Source organism: Ranitomeya variabilis, chromosome 2 (assembly GCF_051348905.1).
Source record: "Ranitomeya variabilis isolate aRanVar5 chromosome 2, aRanVar5.hap1, whole genome shotgun sequence".
NCBI classification, from domain to species: Eukaryota; Metazoa; Chordata; class Amphibia; order Anura; family Dendrobatidae; genus Ranitomeya; species Ranitomeya variabilis.
In genome coordinates, this window is record NC_135233.1 from 286,350,814 (window position 1) to 286,377,872 (window position 27,059).

General features: G+C 43.2%; 1 protein-coding gene across 3 annotated transcripts in view; it reads left to right on the plus strand.

Moving 5' to 3' along the window:
- The window catches only part of ZC3H12B (zinc finger CCCH-type containing 12B), a 105,987-nt gene extending 79,335 nt beyond the window's left edge, over nt 1–26,652 (plus strand). For all 3 annotated transcript variants that reach the window (XM_077285080.1, XM_077285078.1, XM_077285079.1), the window contains 5 exons: nt 8,487–9,288; nt 10,805–10,944; nt 13,435–13,669; nt 14,042–14,148; nt 14,496–26,652. In XM_077285080.1, the coding sequence (XP_077141195.1) occupies nt 8,642–9,288; nt 10,805–10,944; nt 13,435–13,669; nt 14,042–14,148; nt 14,496–15,928 (2,562 nt within the window). In that variant the 5' untranslated portion in view covers nt 8,487–8,641 and the 3' untranslated portion in view covers nt 15,929–26,652. The remainder of the gene's footprint in view (nt 1–8,486; nt 9,289–10,804; nt 10,945–13,434; nt 13,670–14,041; nt 14,149–14,495) is intronic.
- Nucleotides 26,653–27,059: the final 407 nt, after the last annotated feature.

Genomic DNA, 27,059 nt, shown 5'->3' on the forward strand with positions numbered 1-27,059 from the left:
ACAGTAGACACATTAGGAGCTGCTGCACACCTCTTGGCACACAGTAGACACATTAGGAGGTGCTGCACACCTCTTGGTACACAGTACACACATTAGGAGGTACTGCACACCTCTTGGCATATAATAGACACATTAGGAGCTGCTGCACACCTCTTGGCACACAGGAGACACATTAGGAGCTGCTGCACTCCTCTTGGTACACAGTACACATTAGGAGCTGCTGCACACCTCTTGGTACACATTAGGAGCTGCTGCGCACCTCTTGGTACACAGACATAGGAGCTGCTGCACACCTCTTGGTACACAGTAGACATAGGAGCTGCTGCACACGTCTTGGCACACAGTAGACACATTAGGAGCTGCTGCACACCTCTTGGCACACAGACACATTAGGAGCTGCTGCGCACCTCTTGGCACACAGTAGATACATTAGGAGTTGCTGCACACCTCTTTGTACACAGTACACATTAGGAGCTGCTGCACACCTCTTGGTACACATTAGGAGCTGCTGCGCACCTCTTGGTACACAGTAGACACATTAGGAGCTGCTACACACCTCTTGGTACTCAGTAGACATAGGAGCTGCTGCGCACCTCATGGTACACAGTAGACACAGGAGCTGCTGCGCACCTCTTGGTACACAGTAGACACAATAGGTGCTGTGCACCTCTTGGCACACAGTAGACATATTAGGAGCTGCTGCACACCTCTTGGCACACAGTAGACACATTAGGAGCTGCTGTACACCTCTTGGCACACAGACACATTAGGAGGTGCTGCACACCTCTTGGCATATAATAGACACATTAGGAGCTGCTGCACACCTCTTGGTACACAGTAGTCACATCAGGAGCTGCTGCACACCTCTTGGTACACAGTAGACACATTAGGAGCTGCTGCACACCTCTTGGCACACAGTAGACACATTAGGAGGTGCTGCACACCTCTTGGCACACAGTAGACACATTAGGAGCTGCTGCACACCTCTTGGCACACAGTAGACACATTAGGAGGTGCTGCACACCTCTTGGTACACAGTAGACATAGGAGGTGCTGCACACCTCTTGGTACACAGTAGACATAGGAGCTGCTGCACACCTCTTGGCACACAGTAGACACATTAGGAGGTGCTGTGCACCTCTTGGCACACAGTAGACATATTAGGAGCTGCTGCACACCTCTTGGCACACAGTAGACACATTAGGAGCTGCTGCTCACCTCTTGGCACACAGTAGACACATTAGGAGGTGCTGCACACCTCTTGGTACACAGTACACACATTAGGAGGTACTGCACACCTCTTGGCATATAATAGACACATTAGGAGCTGCTGCACACCTCTTGGCACACAGGAGACACATTAGGAGCTGCTGCACACCTCTTGGTACACATTAGGAGCTGCTGCACACCTCTTGGTACACAGTAGACATAGGAGCTGCTGCACACCTCTTGGCACACAGTAGACACATAAGGAGCTGCTGCACACCTCTTGGCACACAGACACATTAGGAGCTGCTGTGCACCTCTTGGCACACAGTAGACACATTAGGAGTTGCTGCACACCTCTTGGTACACAGTACACATTAGGAGCTGCTGCACACCTCTTGGTACACATTAGGAGCTGCTGCGCACCTCTTGGTACACAGTAGACACATTAGGAGCTGCTACACACCTCTTGGTACTCAGTAGACATAGGAGCTGCTGCGCACCTCATGGTACACAGTAGACACAGGAGCTGCTGCGCACCTCTTGGTACACATTAGGAGCTGCTGCGCACCTCTTGGTACACAGTAGACATAGGAGCTACTGCGCACCTCATGGTACACAGTAGACACAGGAGCTGCTGCGCACGTCTTGGTACACAGTAGACACAATAGGTGCTGTGCACCTCTTGGCACACAGTAGACATATTAGGAGCTGCTGCACACCTCTTGGCACACAGTAGACACATTAGGAGCTGCTGTACACCTCTTGGCACACAGTAGACACATTAGGAGGTGCTGCACACCTCTTGGTACACAGTACACACATTAGGAGGTACTGCACACCTCTTGGCATATAATAGACACATTAGGAGCTGCTGCACACCTCTTGGTACACAGTAGTCACATCAGGAGCTGCTGCACACCTCTTGGTACACAGTAGACACACTAGGAGCTGCTGCACACCTCTTGGCACACAGTAGACACATTAGGAGGTGCTGCACACCTCTTGGTACACAGTAGACATAGGAGGTGCTGCACACCTCTTGGTACACAGTAGACATAGGAGCTGCTGCACACCTCTTGGCACACAGTAGACACATTAGGAGGTGCTGCACACCTCTTGGTACACAGTACACACATTAGGAGGTACTGCACACCTCTTGGTATATAATAGACACATTAGGAGCTGCTGCACACCTCTTGGCACACAGGAGACACATTAGGAGCTGCTGCACACCTCTTGGTACACATTAGGAGCTGCTGCACACCTCTTGGTACACATTAGGAGCTGCTGCACACCTCTTGGTACACAGTAGACATAGGAGCTGCTGCACACCTCTTGGCACACAGTAGACACATTAGGAGCTGCTGCACACCTCTTGGCACACAGACACATTAGGAGCTGCTGTGCACCTCTTGGCACACAGTAGACACATTAGTAGTTGCTGCACACCTCTTGGTACACAGTACACATTAGGAGCTGCTGCACACCTCTTGGTACTCAGTAGACATAGGAGCTACTGCGCACCTCTTGGTACACAGTAGACACATTAGGAGCTGCTGCACACCTCTTGGTACACAGTAGACATAGGAGCTGCTGCACACCTCTTGGCACACAGTAGACACATTAGGAGCTGCTGCACACCTCTTGGCACACAGACACATTAGGAGCTGCTGTGCACCTCTTGGCACACAGTAGACACATTAGTAGTTGCTGCACACCTCTTGGTACACAGTACACATTAGGAGCTGCTGCACACCTCTTGGTACTCAGTAGACATAGGAGCTACTGCGCACCTCTTGGTACACAGTAGACACATTAGGAGCTGCTACACACCTCTTGGTACTCAGTAGACATAGGAGCTACTGCGCACCTCTTGGTACACAGTAGACACATTAGGAGCTGCTGCACACCTCTTGGTACACAGTAGACATAGGAGCTACTGCGCACCTCTTGGTACACAGTAGACACATTAGGAGCTGCTGCACACCTCTTGGTACTCAGTAGACATAGGAGCTGCTGCGCACCTCATGGTACACAGTAGACCTCATGGTACACAGTAGACACAGGAGCTGCTGCGCACCTCTTGGTATGACCCTCATTGATCGCAGAGTGGACATATCCTACTGTTACATTAATATACTCCTGTGAAACCTCTCTGCCTACTATCTAGCAGGTTGTAGTGTTTTGTAGTGAACCCTGCTGATCATATGTGCTCCTTATTGCAGGATATGAGACTACATTGATATTCAGTGGAAACGTCCCACCGTGCTCACAGTATAATCCCCCATACCTGGTCAGGTGAAGCCTAATGTGACAGTAATGAGGGCAGGTTTCAGGAAGTCACAAGGAGCCTTAAAAAGACAAAAAAAAAACAAAACAACTTCCTTATTGATGCAATCTCCCAGTGTTTGCATGAGGAGGAATGAGGAATTCTTCCAGCAAATGGCCCAATGATGGAGCTGTTCTCATGGCCACCGGCACCCACCTCTGCCTGGTGCCTACAGGTGTTTTGTATATTAACTGATTGTGTACCAGGCATTTCATCATGGAAAGGGTATTGTCAAATTGGTGGTTATATATTATTATGGTCACCTAAATCACCTATTTTTGATGCAGTCGCCATGACCTCACTGTTAAAAGATATATAATTGGTCATCTTATCACAGGAAATCTAATGTAATGGTGGGGGCTTCTTAGATGTAATAATGAATGTTTTGCTGCTGCTTTTTGAAGGGATGCAGAAAGTTATAACCAACATAAAACGTTAAAGTGCAGTCAGATATGATGTAAAAGTATGATCTATAGGGATCAGGAAGCAGTGAGAGCCATTCTCCTCCGTTCTGTATACTAAATCCACTGTACCTTACTGGAACCAAAAAAAAACTGAATCAATGGGGGAACGTTTCAAGTTTTCATTTCAAGCATATCCTGAGAATTACCTTTGCGTTCACTTCTATGTGACCTATATGGTAGATGCAGCAATGACATCACAGAGAAAGACCGGGGTCTCACAAGTCTCGCTGAGCGGTGATGTCAGCGCTGGAAGATCTTAGGCAATCATGTCTAATATAAGCTCCTGTGCCAACGCTCACTGACACTAGTTAGGGTCACTAAGGCCAAGTTCATACACCACCATTCAGCTGGAAATGCTTGGACTTGGGCTATTCTATACCCCATGCACAGGGCAAATGAGCGCATTGTGGATTTTATTATCCACAATATGTTTTTTGATTATGTGGAGTTCTGGATTTTTTATTTATTTATTTAGATTTTTTTTCTGTAAATACCCACAGTAAACATATCCTGGTTTTGCAGAAAGCCAGATTATGTGGATTATATATGTGTTTACCATTAAATACTAAATCACACATCCCCAGGATAGGGAATAAATATATGGCGTATCTCCAGTTAATTTATTACTACCTAATATATATATGAATGAGCCATTTACAAATATATTAACTACTAAATATTCATTTAATGTGACCTTTCCACTGGGCCACAAAAACTCTGCTACACTGCAAACCATTATAACCTACACTACCGCAAATATCCTGTACCCTATCCGCATCCTTTCTTTAGTTTTCATATGACGTGGTGTTATGATGTTTTCTGTTTTTATTTATTATTATTATTATTATTTATTTTATTACCCTTTCATTATGGAAATATTTGTGCTGCCTTTATAATTGTTTTTGGTTCTTCCATTGTTTAATCTGCCTAGAGTGCTTTGTTTCTCTGTTTAATTGCTCGTTCATGTCTTGATAACCTATAACTATGACGTGACTCTGTATGTAAATCAGACCTGGGGGCAAAAAAATATATAAGTTAATTTCCTCCTAGAAACTTTCCCCCAAAAACAAATTACTCTGTGATCTGACTTTGTGACTCACATTGGAAAGGCAATGTGAATCTGAGCAGATAATCACGTTCTTTGTCAGTGTCTCCATAGCTGGTGATAGATATCCACTTATGTATTTTGGGTTGTTAGAGAGAATCCGTTAAATTATTGGGGGATAGTGAATGTTGTCACAGGATTGTCTGTTGTATACGAGGAAGAATTCCTGATGTATAATCGTGCCCATTGTACTGACCCGCTCTATAGAAAAGCACATTTTGCTCTTCTTTCCTATAGTTGATAAAAAGTTATACCAACATATATCGGGCCACATTGTGTACCTGTAGGTACATTTCATGTATATGCTGGAAGCTGTTTCTGCCCTATACACTAGATATAGCTCTCTAATGCTCTGAGCTTCTGGAAATTGGAATAAAAGGAAAAATCGTCTGTAGGAGACGGGCTTTGTTGAAGTAATTGCATGATCCCGCTACATATAACATGTACTTATTTTCCTGTTTATCAAAGATGTGGCATCTACTCAGACGTATAATATGGCTTCCACATATAAACATGCAAATGTGACACTTTGTAGCTCCCCTATCTGATGTCTGCTGCGCCTAGTGCATCATTCTCAAACCTTGTCGAGATGGCTAGAAGTGCGCCATTTATAGAGTAAGTAGAATTAGGCTGGATCTGATGTCATCATGCCTCTAGAAGGTGAGGTGACCTGGTTTTCCATCTTCCTACTTTGTCAGACACTTTACCCTGCTTTATTATTGTAATTTAAGTTTTGAAGAGTCCTTTGAGCGTGTAGAGGGACGTTCTTGGGTAAGCGATAATGGATTGCAGGATGTTATTGCCAAGTGGTTAATGGCCAAATGAGGAAGCCCAAGCTTTGGTTCAGTAATATCTCTCGTGATGGATGATGACAAAATGTCAAGGGTTTTTATATCTAATTGATGCTAGAAAGCCTTGTTCAAGAAAACAATGACACACAAAGTTTGAAGAGGAAAGAACTCATCCATGGGTTTATCTGGTAACTTGTATTTTTACAATTAGTAAATTTTAAAGTCCAGGGCTCTGTACATGAGAAGAAGGTTTACATACATATAATCCATATATAGTATACTAGTACATAGAGGGAGAGGACTCTGCCCTCTCGGGCTTACAGTCTACATGGTACTGGGGAAGGAGACAACTGATGGAGGTTGGAGCCGCTCCAGGGGTATTTAGTGCAGGTTGTAGGCTTTTCTGAAGAGGTGAGTTTTCAGGTTGCATCCAAATATTTAAATACTGAAAGAGAATTTGATGTGCTGAGGTATTGATTTCCAGTGGATGAGGATGCTTTGGATACATTTTGGAATCTGTTGTGTGAGGACCATACAGAGGCAGCTGGAAAAAGGAGATGATGTGGGAAGCAGGGCAGTGGAGTTTGCATTTTGGTGGAGTTGGTATTAAATGGACCGTCTCCCAAAATATATAACAAATTGGGTTCAGCAGTTCAGTGCAGGATGTGCTGTCAGTTTTTTCATAGTAATTTGGGAAAGTTATAAAATGTCCTATTAATGCATGTTCTGTTCCTGAACTAAGGATCTGGGCTTGTAGCTGAGATGAATCTGTGCTGCACATTATGTACATGTCAGAAGTGACCAGGGCTGTGGGGTCGTAGTTGAGATGAATCTGTGCTGCACTTTATGTACATGCTCAGTAGTGACCAGTGCTGTGGAGTCGTAGATGAGATGAATCTGTGCTGCACTTTATGTACATGCTCAGTAGTGACCAGGGCTGTGGGGTCGTAGATGAGATGAATCTGTGCTGCACTTTATGTACATGCTCAGTAGTGACCAGTGCTGTGGGGTCGTAGATGAGATGAATCTGTGCTGCACTTTATGTACATGCTCAGTAGTGACCAGTGCTGGGCAGTCGTAGATGAGATGAATCTGTGCTGCACTTTATGTACATGCTCAGTAGTGACCAGGGCTGTGGGGTCGTAGTTGAGATGAATCTGTGCTGCACTTTATGTGCATGCTCAGTAGTGACCAGTGCTGTGGAATCGGAGTCAGTCAGGGAGATTGAGGAGTCGGGGGTCAGTGGTTTGGTTTACAGACTTCACAGCCCTGGTGGGATGGTATCAGGAGATTAGGTGGGAGATTGGAGGGGACAGATTATGACCTTGTAAATCATTGCTAATAACGTGGAGTCAGTTAAATGATTGGCAGAGAATAGAGGTGTATTAATCAGGCAGCAGATTAATAGGATAGATTGGTGGGGTGTGAGAATGTTAGGTGGGAGACCACAGCGGAGGATATTGTAGTAGTCCACATGGGAGATGATGAGGGCATGTAGTGACATTTGTGTTAACTCTGGGTAGAGGAAATTTTCAGGAAATGTTTTAAGTTGGAGGTGGTAAGGGCTTGGATGCGAGGTTTGAAAGAAGACACCAATCCTTTTACTGTATGAGCTATATACCCATCTAGTTGCATCCATGTGTGGCATTGAATTTATTGAGATTGAAAATGTTTCAAAGACCGTCTTGATTTTTCACTTACTATTTTTACATTTCGGGAAATAGGTGAAAAATGAAAAATAGAAAATGCCAACAAACTGCTTAATGTCTGTATCCCATACTGTGGACTAATGCATCATGGGTGTAATTCCTTGATGGTCGGCTACAGCTGTATCACCGCACATTGGGAAGCCAATGACCAGCTGCACATCATTTTATAAAAACGTGTGGTGATTGGGATCTTTGTTATACAGATCACATTCATTTTAATATTAAATATTAATAACTTTGGTTTTCACTTTGCTTCTGTTTTTTTTTTTTTTTACATCTGTTATTAGATTATTTTTATTAGATTATTTATAAATAATAATAATTTGAGGTGTCTGTGAACAGCTCTAGCATTCTGAGCATGTGCAGCGCTAAAACCAGACCTGTTAACGGACGATAACCATCTGTTATGGTCCATTTACAATAGACTTTAACATTAATAAACTTTATTCCCCCCCTCCTCCCTCCCCAATGCATTTGGTGTCCTTTCTTTATTTGGAAAAAAAAATTTGTGCAGACAGAACAAGTTTTTTACATTCCAAAAATGTTTAGGAGACAAACGATGAATATTTTTGGGCACTTTAGCACATTTCATTTCCACTTTAATATTCTACTATAAACTGTGAACATGCTTCACATGAAGTAGAGGAACTGGTTTTCTGTTTTCGCACAGTCCAAAAAAAAGTTGTGACTTTTTTGTGTGAAAGAAGAGCCCCTGTTTATTCCGTAGCATGGTAGTGATATTGTCAGTTTGTAGTTAGAATGACTTTATATCAACGTTGTACAAGATTTGGCTTTGCCGTGAGGTCATTCTGTATTGCCATTCCATCCTCTTATTATTCCTGTGTCCCTTACACTAATATTGTGTATTCTCTTTTGCAGGAATACATTTGTCATCTGTATCCCAGAGAATACCTTGCAAGACCTTACATCCCTAAGCAGAGGTGGTGTCCCACAGCCTGGAAGATGCCATAAATTACAGCTGTAATTAAGTGAAAGGTGGTAGCTTGAAGATCTTTGGTCGTCTGCTAAACGTGATGACTGCCTGGTCCATGGTCAGAAAACTGGAAATGGAAAAGAAGAGGCCGTCCAAAGAAGAAAGGGCGGCTGCAAATGAAATGGACTACTCACAAGACCTTGGAGACTGCAGTGAATCTGATGAATGGACCAGCTCAGAGAGTGAAGCCGAACAGGGAGGCCGCAGTGGAATTGGGAGTTATGTCAATACGCTTTTCCAAGGTATAGACATTGCAAGTAAGCCACACAGACAACTTTGTAGATCACCGTGCTTGGACCGTCCCAGCTTTTCACAAAGCAGCATTCAAGTTCTGCCGGAGCACCGAGCCAAGCTGGTGGACACTAAAAGTCACCTGGACAAGGAGTATCAAGCTAAGATGGACTTCGCCCTAAAGTTGGGATACAATGGAGATCAAATCCAAGCTGTCCTCAATAAGCTGGGTGCAGACGCCCTTATCAATGATATCCTGGCGGAGCTGGTGAGATTGGGAAATAAGGGAGAGTCAGAAGCACAGGGCACTGGGGACATTGTCACTGCCAGCCTAGTACCAAGAGGCCCTTGCACCAAAGAGATTGCAAGTCCAGAGCTATCTCTAGAAGATGAAGTTGTGGACAACATGGACAACCTCAGACCCATTGTCATCGATGGAAGTAACGTGGCGATGAGGTCGGTTTACAAATCTATTTAAAAGTAAAACAGATTTATTACTTTAGATGGCATGTTGTTTATTGATCACTTGGATAGAAAAACTAAAACATTTCAATCCTAAGTGGTCAATTCTAACTGATCCAAGGGATCCACATTAGCTTAAAGTTGGTCAAACCCACTGGCTATATATACATAGATCTCCCTACTCTCCCCAGACATTTGATATTGCATTAGATTATGATGGTGAATTCAAACCCCCGATTCTTCTGATTTCCCTGGAGCTCAGCTGATGTGAGATGTATCCCACTCTCCACATTGAAATCTCCTGAACACTTGGTTGGGTGTTTGTCTGGGGAGTTGGGAGAAATAGATGTCACCCGCCTTAGCTTTTAACCAACACCTATGTGAGAGGTACATGGGCCCCTTAAAAGGAATCTGTCACTAAGTTTTCGTGACCTAATCTGAAAACATCATAATGTAGGTACGTAGATCCTGATTTCAGAGATGTATCACTTACATGGCTGCTTTGATAAATCACAGTTTTCTCTGCTATCTATTATCTATCTATCTATCTATCTATCTCGTATCTGTCTTCTATCTCTTATCTATCTCATATCTATGAGTTATGTATCTATCTCATATCTATCTGTCTCTATCTGTCTGTCCCTTATTTGCAGTGGTTGTGAGCGATGGTTGTTTATTGTAATTTCCACCCATCTGATTCTCACTTTTATCCTTCTTTGTCTTATGACCAATTCATCAGTGCCAGTAAAGTTCCCTCCCAGGCGTAATCTCCCACCCAGTGTGACAGTGAGCGTGGAGAGACGCAGCTGCACGCTGGGTGGTAAAGTTACCATGGCAGCTGTATGACGCCCAGCCGGTATTGTACAATGGTCCTATTGATTAGGATAGAGCCAGTGTATGATTCTTACTGGGCGTCGTACGGTTGCCTCATCTCCCCTCACAATGTCAGATTAACCTGCATAACAATATATAACAAACTTCATAAATTATTCTGATTTTGTAATGAATTTATAAAGTGAAGTCTGAAATGGAAGATAAATATCATCATGAAGACAAACAAGCAGCGTCCAGTGTTTGTCTCCATGCTCCTAATTCTCCAAGTGGGTTCCTTGGAGCTTTGAATGAGTGGATGCTTTCAGCCTTTTTTCTTTAACTTTGATTAAATAAATATACATCAAAATCATAAATATCTTCATTCTAAAGTTGGCCATACACATGCAAACATCGGAGGTAGAGCCATCTGTCCCAACTGCAACATTCACATGCCAATCCCCGCTGCTGTCTGAAGTCTAATATGTTGCCGTCTCTTTAAAGAAAATATCCAGGTTCCTACTTTACTGTACATGCTCATGACCGGATAAAGTGCAAGTGCAAATACAAAAGAGGAAGAGCAATAAATTGTTAATTACTTTACTGATCATTTACTCAGCACTGTGGAAGGAATAGCCCTATAATAAAGTGTCATGCGCTGTACATTGCTTATTCCTTTTGTTTCTAATTTTTTTTCCAGCCATGGCAATAAAGAAGTTTTTTCTTGTCGAGGAATACAACTGGCTGTAGAGTGGTTTCTTGAGAAAGGGCATAAGGATATTACGGTGTTTGTGCCGGCATGGAGAAAAGAACAGTCCCGCCCTGATGCCCCAATCACTGGTACTTACCCTTATTACACCTGTATATATCTATCACCTGTTTGTCATAGATGAGAGTGGTATCACAAAAATAAACCGGGAACATCAGAATAAGAGGAAGTTACGTGTATGATACTCCGTTCTATTGTCACCGCAACAGGGGTGAAATGTGAATTTTAGGATAGCATACTGCAGAGGCTTGTGTCCTTTTGTCCAGTACAAAACTACTACCCTCATCCACAAAGCACTCCATGGCTCAGCACCACCCTACATCTCCTCTCTGGTCTCAGTCTACCACCCTACCCGTGCCCTCCGCTCCGCTAATGACCTCAGGTTAGCATCCTCAATAATCAGAACCTCCCACTCCCATCTCCAAGACTTTACACGTGCTGCGCCGATTCTTTGGAATGCATTACCTAGGTTAATACGATTAATCCCCAATCCCCACAGTTTTAAGCGTGCCCTAAAAACTCATTTGTTCAGAGTGGCCTACCACCTCAACGCATTAACCTAACTATCCCTGTGTGGCCTATTAAAAATAGAAAAAAACAAAACACATACCGTATATACTCGAGTATAAGCCGACCCGAGTATAAGCCGACCCCCCTAATTTTGCCACAAAAAACTGGGAAAACTTATTGACTCGAGTATAAGCCTAGGGTGGAAAATGCAGCAGGTACTGGTGAATTTCAAAATTAAAAATAGATACTCCATACCGTTCATTATGGCCCCATAGATGCTCCACATAAAGCTGTGCCACATATAATGCTCTGCACCGTTCATTATGGCCCCATAGATGCTCCACATAAAGCTGTGCCATATATACAATGATCTGCACCGTTGCCCCATAGATACTCCACATAAAGCTGTGCCATATATACAATGCTCTGCACCGTTGCCCCATAGCTGTGCCATATATATAATGCTCTGCACCGTTGCCCCATAGCTGTGCCATATATAGTGCTCTGCACCGTTGCCCCATAGCTGTGCCATATATATAGTGCTCTGCACCGTTGCCCCATAGCTGTGCCATATAGTGCTCTGCACCGTTGCCCCATAGCTGTGCCATATAGTGCTCTGCACCGTTGCCCCATAGCTGTGCCATATAGTACTCTGCACCGTTGCCCCATAGCTGTGCCATATAGTACTCTGCACCGTTGCCCCATAGATGTGCCATATAGTGCTCTGCACCGTTGCCCCATAGATGTGCCATATAGTGCTCTGCACCGTTGCCCCATAGCTGTGCCATATAGTGCTCTGCACCGTTGCCCCATAGATAGCTGTGCCATATAGTGCTCTGCACCGTTACCCCATAGATAGCTGTGCCATATAGTGCTCTGCACCGTCCATTATTGCCCCATAGCTGTGCTGCTGCAATAAAATAATAAAACACATACTCACCTCTCTTGCTTGCAGCTCCTCGGCGCCATCTTCCCGGCGTCTCTCTGCACTGACTGATCAGGCAGAGGGCGGCGCGCACACTATATGCGTCATCGCGCCCTCTGACCTGCACAGTCAGTGCGGAGAGACGCCGGGAAGATGGCGCGGCGCCCGGCGTGTGGAACGAGGACAGGTGAATATGTAATACTTACCTGCTCCTGGCGTCCCGCTCCTTCCCCCGGACAGCTGGTCTTCGGTGCCGCAGCCTCTTCCTCTATCAGCGGTCACCGGCACCGCTGATTAGAGAAATGAATTATGCGGCTCCGCCCCTATGGGAGGTGGAGCAGCCTATTCATTTCTCTAATGAGCGGTGCCGGTGACCGCTGAACAGGGGAAGAGGCTGCTGCACCGAAGACAGTGGGACGGGCAGGGGGAGCGCCAGGAACGCCGGAACTAGGTGAGTATGCCTCAGCGCCCTCTCCCCCTCACCCGCCGACCCTGCCACCGATCATGACTCGAGTATAAGCCGAGAGGGGCACTTTCAGCCCAAAAATTTGGGCTGAAAATCTCGGCTTATACTTGAGTATATACGGTAATCAGGTTCCTTGCATCATGTTCTCATACACTTTATGCAGTTAATAGCACTCTGTGTCTGTACTGCTACACACTTAGGCAGTTACCTGGTTCATGCAGCTTTACATGAACACCCGAGCCTTACACTATGGCTGGTCCAAATAACTAAAGCAATTGTTACCATCCACCTCTCGTGTCTCCCCTTTTCCTCATAGGTTGTAAGCTTGCGAGCAGGGCCCTCACTCCTCCTGGTATCTGTTTTGAACTGTGATTTCTGTTATGCTGTAATGTCTATTGTCTGTACAAGTCCCCTCTATAAGTTGTAAAGCGCTGCGGAATATGTTGGCGCTATATAAATAAAAATTATTATTATATTATTATTATTATTTTGTCACCTAGAAATTGTTCATCCAAAGAGGCCGATATGTATCTTACAATTAAACTTAGTGGCTATTAATTCAAAGAAAGCTAACATTACGTAGCAAGATACATGTTCTGTCCAAACATTGTCCACAAATTACATTTTATCAGGTTATTAATATTTTTTTGGTCTCCTTAGATCAAGAGATTCTTCGCAAACTGGAAAAGGAGAAGATTTTGGTCTTCACGCCATCACGCAGGGTGCAGGGCCGCAGAGTAGTTTGCTATGATGACCGCTTTATAGTTAAGCTGGCCTTTGATTCTGAGGGCATCATTGTGTCCAATGACAACTACAGAGACCTCCAGAATGAGAAACCTGAATGGAAAAAGTTTATTGAAGAAAGGCTTCTTATGTATTCATTTGTCAATGACAAGTAAGTGCCCTGTAAAGATAAAGAAATCCAATTATTAGCAATTACACCCTAATAATTGTTGCCTCTAATACTGAGAGATCTACTGCTCCGTGTATTTTGTAGTATACTTAAAAAAAAAAAAAAAAAAAAAAACTGGCGCAATTGCTTTGCCATTTATGCTGTTTCTGTTAAATCAATATGACCGACAGATTAATGATAACTGAGATGATAAAAGCATTTATGTTAAAAGAAAAAAAACCCCAGAAATGTACAGTTCCACAGTCATGAAGCGCCCGGTGGGCATAAGTTTACATGAAAAAACATACATTTTGTTACACGCTGTGAATTTTCTGCAACATGACCTAATGTGTTGTGACTAAATCCAATTTCCAGGTTTATGCCTCCTGACGATCCTCTAGGAAGACATGGCCCCAGCTTGGAAAATTTCCTGCGTAAAAAACCTGTTGTACCGGAGCATAAGAAGCAACCTTGTCCGTATGGTAAGTAGATGTTACATGAGTTGGTGTGTTTTTTGCTTTTTTTTTTCTTTCTCCATGTGATATATTTAAAATTGTGAGAATAAAAAAGAGATTTTATGCTTTCAGTCTTTATTAACTATAGCATAATAAATAATTTAGCCTTCACAGTTAAGCTTGGGCTAAAAAAAAATACCATTCTGTGTGGTCAATTTGGAAGGTTTGGTTAGTTATATCTTACTTTTTGTTAATAATTGTATATTGTCTGTCCTTTAGTTGTTTTGGGCCTTCACCATTATTATAGACAGAACAGAAATACATCTGAATTTTAGTTAGTGTATATTTACCAATCTGTTCTTTTTTCCTTTCAGGTAAAAAATGCACCTATGGGCACAAGTGCAAGTACTACCACCCTGAGCGAGCGAACCAGCCCTTGAGGTCAGTGGCCGACGAGCTCCGTATAAGTGCTAAGCTGTCAGCTGTGAAGACAATGAGTGAAGGAGCCCTGGTTAAATGTGGAACTGGCCCATCTATTTCCAAGGCAGACGGGTCCATTGAAGCTAAACGTATAGCTCCTAAAAGACAGTCTGATCCGAGTATTCGTTCTGCAGCGGTTGAACCAGAGCAGAGACTTTCAGCGGCCCGTAAGTCAGAGGCTAACTCTGTGCCATCGCTTGTGTCTGCCTTGAGCGTTCCCACTCTGCCGCCTCCCAAGAGCCATGCAGTAAGTGCTTTGAACACTCGCTCAGCAAGTAGTCCTGTTCCAGGGTCATCTCAGTTTTCTCACCAGAAATCCTCTCTAGAACATATGGCAAGCGTGCACTACCCACCGATTTTGGTGACGAACAGCCATGGCAATTCTGTGAGTTACACTGAGGATTATCCAAAATACGAGTCACTTGGAGACCACGGTTATTACTCAATGCTTAGTGACTTTTCCAACCTAAGTATAAGTACTATGCACAGTTCGGACTACTACACCTCTGAACAAGACCGAGCAGGTTTCTCCAGGAACTCCAGCCCATGTCCTGACAGCTGCATGAGCCACACTAGTAGCAATTCCTACTCTTCTTACAGTGACCTCTATTTGGGCATTGCAGAGCAAGGCCATGAGGATACTATAAAACCTCAAAGACCTCCACAGGGTAGGCTACAGCCATTTGTACATGGTTATCATGAAGCGCTAACTCGGGTGCAGAGCTATGGGCAGGAAGAACCCATGCAAACACCTCGTAAACCGTCATCTTCACATTTGGCTCTTCACATACAACATCCTTTGGTAGGAGCAAGGTCCAGCTGTCCAGGAGATTACCCAGTACCGGAGAGTATGCACCCTGCTGCCAATGCTCAGCCTGGTAGAGCTTTAGTGATGACCAGAATGGATAGCATCTCTGATTCTCGTCTTTATGAGAGTAACCCCATGCGACAAAGGAGGCCACCATTGTGCCGTGAACAGCATGCCAGTTGGGATCCTTTACCATGCCCCACGGACTCGTATAGCTACCACTCCTACCCACTGAGCAATAGTCTGATGCAACCCTGCTATGAGCCCGTGATGGTAAGGAGTATGCCAGAAAAGATGGAGCAGCTCTGGAGGTCGCCACATTGGCCCATTATGAGCAGTGAACCCAGGGAGCAGCACATCATTCCTGAGCATCAATATCAAACGTACAAGAACTTGTGCAACATCTTTCCTCAAGGGGTGGTGCTGTCAGTCATGGAGAAGAACCCGCACATGACCGATGCACAGCAGCTCGCCGCTGTCATTGTATCCAAGTTGAGATCAGGTCATCAACACTGTTAATCCCACCTATATTGTCTGGACAATAGTATCTATTGATCAAGTTGCCTGAATAAAACCTGGCAGTGTTCTACACATTTTTGCTTACTTGGATGACCTAGCTATTAGTTTTTCTGCCACCAAGTAATCGATGTATGGACACAAGAAACTTTTTCCTGTATTTATTATTTTTTAAGCTACACTTTGTGATCTTTTACAGCATTCCCGGAGGAGTGCATATTTTATTGTATAGGTATATTTATCCCTGATAAACCTGCATGACAGGTTAAACCTCAGTTCCTTGGGGGGTAAGGTCACTCGTTCCTATTCTTAATAAGGAGGATGGAAGGGCCGGTTAAGCTCTCTGACGCTGGAGTTCCCAGCAGATCATCAAAGCACATGAGTTGCTGCATTATGTTGTCTCTTCAGCTGTTCATAGAAGCACCTATTCACATTGTTAGCAATTATATTGCATGCCTAATTGTGTACTTGCAGTTGAATTCAATGTAAATGTGTAGAGATAGATGCCTCCATCTATCTGTGTATAGTTTTATCTAGTGATTTACAGAAAGTGAAAAAAAAAACCAATGGGGCGTCTTTGCTTGACTGCACAAAGTCACCTGGCCGCTTGGATCTGTTTGTATTTTTTTTAGAGACCACATATGACATATTTTACAGGTTTTATATGTATAGTATACATGTTATTTTTTTTGTTGCGCCTAGGTTTCTGCCGTGACAATGAATCGTCTGTCATACCTCAGTAATAGCCATATGCCTCTAAATGCAACCACTAAACGAGTGGTAATCACTACGGCCTACGTATTTAGAGGGGCCAAATGCTAATTATTTTGTAAAAAAAAAAAAAAAAAAGGGAATCTATTCTAAATCTACCAAAAATGTTAAAGTGTAGAATCCCTACAACATGCGAGAACGCATAAAGATTTTGCTCTACGTCATGATAGTATCCACCACTGTGGAGAATTATTGTAGATGTTGGATGGATATATTAATAGATGTTGCAGGTCATGACATAGACGCTTATCTGGAAGTTTCCTAATATGTCCATTAGAAACCAGGAACAGCAAGAAACAGACATCTGGGAATGTCTCATTGCAGGACATGTCCTATGATGATGAGGCTCTAAATCTAATTTTCATGTTTAAGCTTTCTGAGATTTATACATGTCCATGATGATTGGAGGTAGCCTCCAGAGAGAGCGAGGCAGCTTTCAGTGACGGCCATCAGTATGTGACCTTAGCATTGCAGAAGGTGCAGCTCACCTTCCTACTTCTTTCCAGCAGGTACTGGATCACTTTGGAGAAATAGGATTTACCCTCTCAGCAATGAAGGTTGTGTTGTTTGTTTTTATGTGTAATATGTAGTTAAAGGAAAGATACTGCAGATAGCGTTACCTGGCCAGACGTTTTCTCGCTTATCTTTTGCTGCACTCAGGTTGCTGACCCTTAGCACTATCTTATTTAATTTTTTTAAAGGAACCCATTGTATAATATTTTAGAGATGTTGAGGCCGCTTGCAGCCGGAGTCTTGTGCTCTGGACTTTAGTCGGCTTCAGTTTTTTCATGAAAGCGTAGAAGGGCCAAGCTTAGAGCCCTTTTGTTTCTTCATGAGAAGGTGATAACTGCCTACATGTTTCTTACTGTGAAACAAACGGAACGTCAGGCTGCCGTCAGGGTTTTCTCTGGCTTTCTGAGGATCGGGTCTTCGGCTGCTCTAATAATATTTTCTATTGTATTGTTAAGGAGTCCACGTACTCTAATACCCACCCACTTTGTAACTTCCTTCAATTGTGCCCTGCAAAATAGTTATTGTTTGGTAATATGTCAAAATCAGGTGACGTCAGGACAGCGCTGCGCAGGCTCCTCTTCACTCCTGCACACAAATTGCATCCCATAATTTTGTTCAAATGATACTAATCCTATAAATTAATGATGTAAAGGTAAATATCTCTCAAAGAGTTGGTGTTACATACTAATATGCCATGTGCAAGGCAGGCCTTTTTACTGCAAAGATGGCCTGAAGTCCACAGGTTACACAGCAGTGATTGAAATCTGCAACACTTAGAGCAAATTCTTTGGTCACATCGTGTATATGGGGTTACAGCTACATTGCTGGCGGGATTTTATAGCAGAATTCACGAAAATGTGGCTAGTCCCCACCATGTTAGTAGCGGTTGTCCCTTTTAGTATATATTGGGGGTCTGCATCTCTTCCCAATTGTTGAATCCGAGCACTTCTGCGTTTATCTCTGGAGTGAGCTATGAGACTGCCAGCCTGGATAATGAGCAGCAGTGTAACAGTGGCCATACACGAGCTGACAGATCGTCTGCTGAGCAGTGATGCTGATACAGCCATACATATTCCAGTCAATATTGGCCGTCAGTCATTCACTCTGGCCTTACATGTTCAGCCATACTGGGGGGAGAATGAACAAGTCTTTCTGGGAGGATTCTTTTAACAAAAAGGATCATATTTTGAGGAACAGCGTTTGTCTATTTGGCAAAAAAAAAGTCAAACTGCTGATTTCATCTCTGCAATTTGATGTCTAAAGTGATGATTTGATTTCAAAGAGTAACTAAAGCTTTGAAAATATTTTGTTTCACTTTTCATTGCCTTAATGATCACAAGTAGGTGACAGAACACCCCCACAGATCACTCACACCCACCCTCCTCTACTTGAGAGGCCAATTGCAGCGAGTCAAGACTGGGGAGGGCGCAGCGAGTCAAGACTGGGGAGGGAGCGGCGAGTCAAGACTGGGGAGGGAGTGGCGAGTCAAGACTGGGGAGGGCGCAGCGAGTCAAGACTGGGGAGGGAGCGGCGAGTCAAGACTGGGGAGGGCGCGGCGAGTCAAGACTGGGGAGGGCGCGGCGAGTCAAGACTGGGGAGGGAGCGGCGAGTCAAGACTGGGGAGGAAGCGGCGAGTCAAGACTGGGGAGGGAGCGGCGAGTCAAGACTGGGGAGGGAGCGGCGAGTCAAGACTGGGGAGGGAGTGGCGAGTCAAGACTGGGGAGGGAGCGGCGAGTCAAGACTGGGGAGGGAGCGGCGAGTCAAGACTGGGGAGGGAGCGGCGAGTCAAGACTGGGGAGGAAGCAGCGAGTCAGGACTGGGGAGGGAGCGGCGAATCAAGACTGGGGAGGGCGCAGTGTAGCAAGACTGGGGAGGGCGCACTGTAGCAGACGGTGAGTGCATAGCGTCCTGAGCTGCGCCGGTGAGAGTTGAGCAATTGATAGGGGTCTCAGAATCCAGACTCTCACTGATCTTCTTGTAATTATAGGGCAATAACATGTGAAACAAATGTCAAAATTGTATTTACTTTTTACATTTTACCCCACGACTGAAAGTTTTGGTTGATCTTTTCACCAACTAAAGTCTAATGTCTCTGGGCACCGTTAATCTCTCCCATTATTGGGTACTTATGACTCCATTAGACTACACCCAGTGCTGTAGGTCAAGTGAAGTCACTGATCATTAATAGAATACAATAAAAAAAACCTTAAACGATAAAGTTATATATATAATCTCTATATCCATTTCTGCACACCCTTTTAAAGCCGATTATGAATAGCATTCCCCGTTTTTATCTAATGTTTTAAAAATCCCTAACCATTGACCAGTCTGATTTCAGATTGGATTGTGGGCAGCCGAAATACCCGCCTCACTTACCCAGAATTGACCTTTTGTTTGTTGATACAAATTGTATCTTTTTTTCTTGATTGTATTAAAAAAATGAGGAAAATGTGTGTGTAAATATATAAATGTACATATATGACCTTCTAAGAAAAATAAAAAAAAGAAACTTATATACGGACAGAAGTGTAGAATAGTTAGAGCAATGCATTTCCACTGCTATGTCTGTGACACTGTGTGTCACGTTGTTGTAGTTCATGGTGTGGAAGCCACTTCACTGCCATTGTGCCTGCAGCCCTTTATGTGAAGTACAAGGCGTCACAGGAGCGGGCAGCAGTGAGGAGGTGAAATACTCCTCTATGACTGGGCAATGTAGTTTATAAAGAAACAAGACCTTTTCAGATTCACTTTATTATAAGTATATGTATAAGTACCTCTGTACAGATGATGTGCAGGTACCCTGCGCAAACATTACATGACTTGTCTATTCATAAAGTGTCCTGCTCGCCTGCTCTCAGTGGCCGTGTCGGTGCTCATGTTGATGCAGATTATTCCTTCCAGTGTTACTGCTGCATTTTCATGGCGGCCTCCACTGCGGACAGACATCAGGTAAACTTTAAATTGATTTTATGTTCCTAAGTAGGAATCTTAGTATGGGCACTTGGTGTTTTGTAGTATTTTGTATAATGTGCACTGCAAAGAAAAGCATTATTAAGTCCCACTAGAATGCTTGTGTGGCAGTATTCGCTAGTGTTTGTATTGTGAGACGTACAGCGCTTGTCATTTTCTATTTTTCATGTGTTCGTTGCATGAGATGAAGTATTTTTGGTAAGTACAGTAAGTTACTGGCATTCTTTTCGGCCTGCACTTGGCAGGAATCTCCCTGCCATGAATGGGTGGGTTTAGTCGTTTTTTACACGTCACACTATTTTCTTGGCATTTTCTTAGTTGTGAGTATTAATAAAGTAGATAAGGAGTGAATGAGTTAAGAGAAGGGTTGAAGCAAAGTATACCTGAATTCCCTCACTGGTTGTCGGACTGATCCTCCGGCTTGTTAGCAGCAGTGGGTTTCACAAGGGGACGTATCGCTATGCTTGTGTCAGTACAGGAACACTAAGGGGCTCCAGTCCATCAGGAATTGCAGCACAGGGGATGCACAGGTGCTGTAATGGGGGTTCTGGGTCAGGACAATGTCTCTACCTTTCTTTCTTGGAATATAGTGCCATGTGTGCCGATGTGATGGCTCTGGTATGGCAGTTCAGACCCCACTCACTGGATTAGGGATGAGCTCTGTAATCAGACACTGCAACATACAGATGTGACTGTTTTAAAGGGGAACAAAACGTGCCATTTTTCATATTCCGGACAAAACCTTTTAATAGTAAGGGTGGTCAGTCATGTAGGAGGTTATCAAAGCCTGATCCATTGGGAGTTCTTTGAGGATTGGATTTTAAGTGGAACCAGATCCAACATGGTTCTCGATATTTAGGGCTGAGTTATAGCACAGCTGAGTGCTCTCCAATGTTCTCTTGGCGAGCACTCAGCCAATGTTATACTATGGGGCAGAGCAGACCTGCGACTTTCTTCTCATGCTGATTCGGTATGCTGCGAATGGCTCTGGAATTCGGATTGCACTCTCCCATACTGTGTGCGTGTGAAACATCGGTCTGATATACGCACCTTCTTCACACCTATTGTGCGTTTGTCTCATGCGAGAGGATCAAATCACACTCAGATGACTCTCGGATCATAATCTGACCGAGCTGAGCCGAGTGTCACTACCATAACTGTCCCGATTCCCTCACATGAGAGAACATACGCTCATGTGACCCCGGCCTTAAAAGGGTTGTTAGCAATTGATGTAAGAAAGTACATCTGATAAGCGTCACCGTGGCCCACACTCCCTCTAACAGGTGCTGGTTGAGGATTCTCGGCTGATTCACAAATGTATAGTTTCTTTGCCTTGGGCTTTGTTCAGATCCGCGTCAAGTCTTCCGATTATAATGGAGATAAAGCACGGTGCCATCTTTTTCATATGATGGGTTTTGCTGTGCTCAGCAGACCCCAATCTCTCATGTGTTTGGCACATTGGTGCTCCACGGGAAGAAGGTTGGTACATGCATGGCTGATCTTCTCATCAAATCTGATGGAATTAGTAGGGGAGGCTCTGACGCAAATGTGAACATACCCCGTTAATAAAAGTGTAATCGAGGTGGCGCCACAATACCCCAAACTACACACACGTCCCTGTTCATACAAATGTCATTTTTGGAGTTACAAAATGTGCTGCTGTACTGAGACTTGATTTTCGGGTGAAGAAGACACCAGCCACACAGTGAATGTAATGATGAGGAGTTAGGAAGTTGCCTTTTAGCTAGAAAATAAGTGTATAAATGAGCTTTGTATGACCACTTTATTTATTACATGGGAAGGGGTGTATGATATTACTTTATGGTTGAAGCCAAGTTTACTTTTGAATGGTGTTTAGCATTATCGTATGGGCGTCACTACAGGTTCTTGCTTACTTTTAGTACATACGGTGATGGGACGAGTTTAGATGACGGCTGCGGTCATTATTCTAGCGTTCTGGGGTACCTGCAGGAGATTTGCGTTTCCCACCTCCACCTCAATGCAGAATATTTAACACCTTAGCTATTTCATGCCAAATATTTTTTTACAAAGTTAGAACCCTTTCATATTCTTGGGGTGGGGTGTAATCTTCTGCTTTAATCTGCTGCCGTATCCTTTGTGGGGGCTGGGTACGTTGAGAAGCCTGTACACTGCTGTAAGTTTCTATACCTGTCCTGTAAGTAAAATATTACCAGGGCTTTTAGTGCAGACAAATATTTGTTCCTATGGAAAAGTGCGATTTATATTGGGTTTTTAACTGTCCCTTTCTTCCCATGATACACCTATTCAACATATGTATTTATTACTCTGCTTTTCGTTTAGCTAAGTATGCTGTTTTTCGAGCATGTCCTCTGACCTGTAAATCTCCAGTGTAACATATGTTGCAATGTGTATTGTTCCAATGCTTTAATGGCTTATTGCCTTATTTAATTCTGTATATTCTTTGCTTTTGACCATTTTGATCACATGGTTTTCCCGTGTTGATGTGCCTGATGATCCAGGTGTGTTGACACACATTTACCTGTGTATCTGATTGTGTATAATAAGATGAAGTCTACACTACGCCTGTACACCGTTGGCCTTCGCTAACCACTCTGCTATAGTAATCTGTAGCCAAATGTTTCCTTCATCTTCAGGCTTGTTTGATGTATCTGCATTTTTAGTAAAGAGTTTTTTGTATTATTGTATTGTTTTAGTCCTGTTACAGTTAAAAATTACGTGGTTGTAAATACCCTAAAAAGCTGTTCACAACCATTAAAGTGGGCCTGCTATCCTAGTATGCCTCCCTGCTGGAGACTTCATGATATTCTGCCTTCTTGTTAGGAGCCGTATAATATGGGGACAGGAACGCTGCACTATTGGCCCACCATAAAGTATGTTGTTGTGTTGCTAATGGTCTATATACACAAGCCAATAATTGCCGAACAAATGTTTGTAGGAACACTTGTTCCCAACTATAAGCCCTTCTAAATGCATTATAAACAAGCAAAACACTTGCTCATCAGGTGTGATGACTTTTAAGCTCTCGTAAGTAAACAGGAGATGTGACTTGCAGTGGAGCGGGTCACCGTGCTCCTCGATAGAAGTGCTGAAGTCTCGCGAGACTTCGGCACTATCTTGAATGGAGCACGGTGACCCGCTCCACTGCGCAAGCGCCAGATTCCCAGCCCCGTAGTGTGAATACATCATAACACACTGCGGGGCGGGATCTGGGGCCTCCGCTACACACAGGGGCAAGCACCTAATATAAGTTCACGGTCAGCGCGCACGGTGGAGTTGGGGAGAAAACGTACCTTTCTGCCTCAATAGAGATATGGCGGGAAATTTATAAAAGTCATTATTTCAGCGTTCCTAGGGATAATAAACATAAGAGCCACCTTCACAGAATGCAGCCTTAGTGCTGCTGAAGGTGGCTATTTTACTTAGGCCCTGGGGGTGACAGGTTCCCTTTAAATTTGTGCGCCAGAAGCAGTGTGAAAGACTGGTGGAAAGCATGCCAAGACACATGAAAGCTGTGATTAAAAATCATGGTTATTCCACAAAATATTGATTTCTGAACTCTTCCTGAGTTAAAACATTAGTATTGTTGTTTCTAAATGATTTTTTTAATTTTGACCATTTCTCCTTTTCAGAAAAAAATAAAAAAAATGTATTGCTTGGATCTTTGGAGACATGTTGTCAGTAGTTTATAGAATAAAAGAACAATTTACATTTTACTCAAAAATATACCTATAAAACAGAAAAATCAGACAAACTGAACATTTTGCAGTGGTCTCTTAATTTTTGCCAGAGCGGTATATTTTATATAATAATCTTGCAATTTTCACAGTTACCAGTGAAGCTTTTTTACATTAATACTCTGTCTTTACATGACTATTTTTCAGGGCTCTTATCAGAGACAGGATTACAATGTCCGATAACACTTCTAATGCACAACTGATCACACATGATCACCCAATCAAAATAGCTGATGTCACTACTCTTCCTGCTCAAAGATAGGGTCGAGGTATGACTGGAGTGACTATATACCTGTGTTGTTTCGTAAAACAGGAAGTTAGTCTAGCCAGTGTGAAAATTGCAAGATTCCTAATTTGTATTTTTAATAAAAATTATGACCTGGAAAAAAAACACTGCCAAAAATTTAGAAAATATACATTTACCACAGAAAATGTAATATAAATAGATTTTCTGATTCTTGGATCCCTGGTGCGGCTTTTGATGATGTGTCCATCACACTGCATTGATGATGTCGCACCAAGGTAAGATTTGCAAGCCTCCCATCTGTCAACCAAAGACTACTGGACCTGACTGATGGACCGAGTCTTGCGAATCGATCCGCCCATCTCTACTGTATAGGTATTTTGTAGAGAAGACAGGTTCTTTGCAGTAGTTGTCCAGGTTTTGAAAAAAGATGGGGTGAGGTAAAATAGAGAAACTGATACTCACCTGGAAACTTCACTGACTGCTCTGATGGTACCGCAAGTCTCATCGTGACTTTCAGTGATTGTGCCAACCACAGGCCTCCATGTCTGCACGTACGGCACGTGAACACTAAGGTCAGTGATTGGTGCCATTATTGAAGGACAGGTCAACCAGTCCAGCGAGACCACTGCAGTAGAGGGGATTTGCCTGATGAATAATAGTTTTTGTGTATTTTTTTTTTTTTTATATATGCACGTTCTCAGCCTCTTTGTTTTTGTGTTTTTTTGTTTATATAATCTCCATCCTTATGACACACTTATGACTGCCTCGATCACACAGCACAGGCCTCTAGATCTGCATTATTTTCTTTCTAGACTGTCCTGGTAAAAGCCAGCCTTAATAAACTTGGGCTTTTGTTTCTTCCTAGTTTTGGTCAGCGATACTTTTTATAGGTAGCAGAGCTAGGGAAGAAGTAATCACACATTTGTACATTTACATAGCAGAAGATGGGGGGAGTATGGTGTTTTGCCGATCTAGGGGGGAAGCGTCTGACACACAGAAGAGTTGGTGACGTAGTTGTGTCAAAAATAGGGTGCATTCATACATCGGGGTGAAATGTCCATGAGCTGTCTGAAATTTTTATTAGACAGTCCTTGGACTTAATGAGCTGAGTAAGAAAAAAATCTGGGAAAATCACGGTTCCCGTTTGCGGATCAGACAGGTCAATGGGGATCAGTGAAACATGGATGACAATCGTAAATTTTCTGCTTTTGCTTCCATGGCTCACGGATCTGTAGTGGTAAATTATGAATTTCCAGGGGTCTTTTTTTTTTTATTGGCTTAGAAGCAATGAAAAAACCACAAAGTAGCTAGGATGACACCTGAGAAAAAAATTGGAAGGTTGATAACACACAGATGTGTGATTACAGCTGAAGGAGTGAAGGAATTAATAGTAAACGTAAAGCCTGAAAGTCGTCTTCTCAGGAAACTAGAGTCTTGTGTATCTTTTTAGCAAATCAAAATTTTGAAGAAAAAAAATATTGTGTTTAGTGGAGAAAAGGGAGAGATGCCTACAAATAGACCACAAGCCAAGCTTAAAATGCAACACAAGCAATCCCCTCAGATGGCGCTACATGAAGCCAGCAGTATGCATAACTCAATATAATGCAGCGAGCCTCAGCGGTAAAACCAAAAATCTTTGGACTATGAACAATATGCCTTTATTACAATGAATGTGACAGGTAGGAACATTTCATTCATAGCCCAGGATGTAGAAGATGACATTCTTCATGTCACATTGCCCCATGTGCATACAGTTGCCATCAGGCTTACATCACTTATTGCCAATTACTGATTGTAACGAAGGACTGAAAAAAATGCAGATTTTTCATTGAGGTTCCATTCAGGCAAGCGACTTTGGAAATTGTATTTAATTGTTTTAGTCAAAGGTTCAAAAATCTCCATTAACGACTATCGGTAACATTGGAGTAGCTGGTTTACAAGCAGAACAACGCACGTAACTTCCCATGTTAAAGATGACTTCACAGTATGCCCATGTTGTGTCGTACAGTGGACGCAGTTATTGGGACACTAGGTTAGTCCTCAAAAAAGTGAATACAAATTTTGGACTTGAAATGGCATGACTCCAGCAATTTTATGAATCTTAAGTTCACCCCACAATATGGCTTCCATTATGTATAGAAGGTACACATAGGTGATGGTTCCTTACCCAAGGACTAGTACCACATGCACACCAGTCCCACTCCTAGATCACAATGTGACATTGTTCTGGATGATACAGCACCAGTGTGGTTTTCCTCATGTACTGTATATCATGCTGCTCCTATATATTCCATGTCATTGATGTGTTGATCTACGCAGTTATGACGTTTCTGTACTATGGTCATAACTCCTATTTGTTTTTCTTAGGATGAAATGTTACAGCGTAATTGTAAGTTCATTTTTTTTTTAAACCTCTTTGGGTTTGGTTTTGTGAACCCAAATATAATGTAAGTCGTAATGACAAACATGGACGTTAATAAATATCAAAACAGAAATTCCTTGGCAGTGTTGGCGTATTTATTTTTTAACTGAATGTTAGGGTGCTGGCTGCATGAGTGTTCGTTCTCCAAACTTCGATTTGTACACTAGGACGTGCAGTTTAGCACTCAAGTAAAGTGAGCCTGTAAAGTCTTCACTTCAATAGATACAACAGTATAGAGCGTTTCTCAAGACTATGAAGGCCCTTTACATTCAATGATCCCACTCGGTGCTCCATATGTACCTGCAATGTCTTTGTTAGGATGGTAATATGTTTGGGGATGGAGGTTAAAAAAAAAAAAAAAAGGGAGTAGCTAAAGGGAAAAGTAGACATGCAAAAAGCAACAATACCTTAGGACCAGCCAAGAAAAATCCTTAAAGGATTAGTTGGGGAACGTAGCATAACATGAAGGGAGAG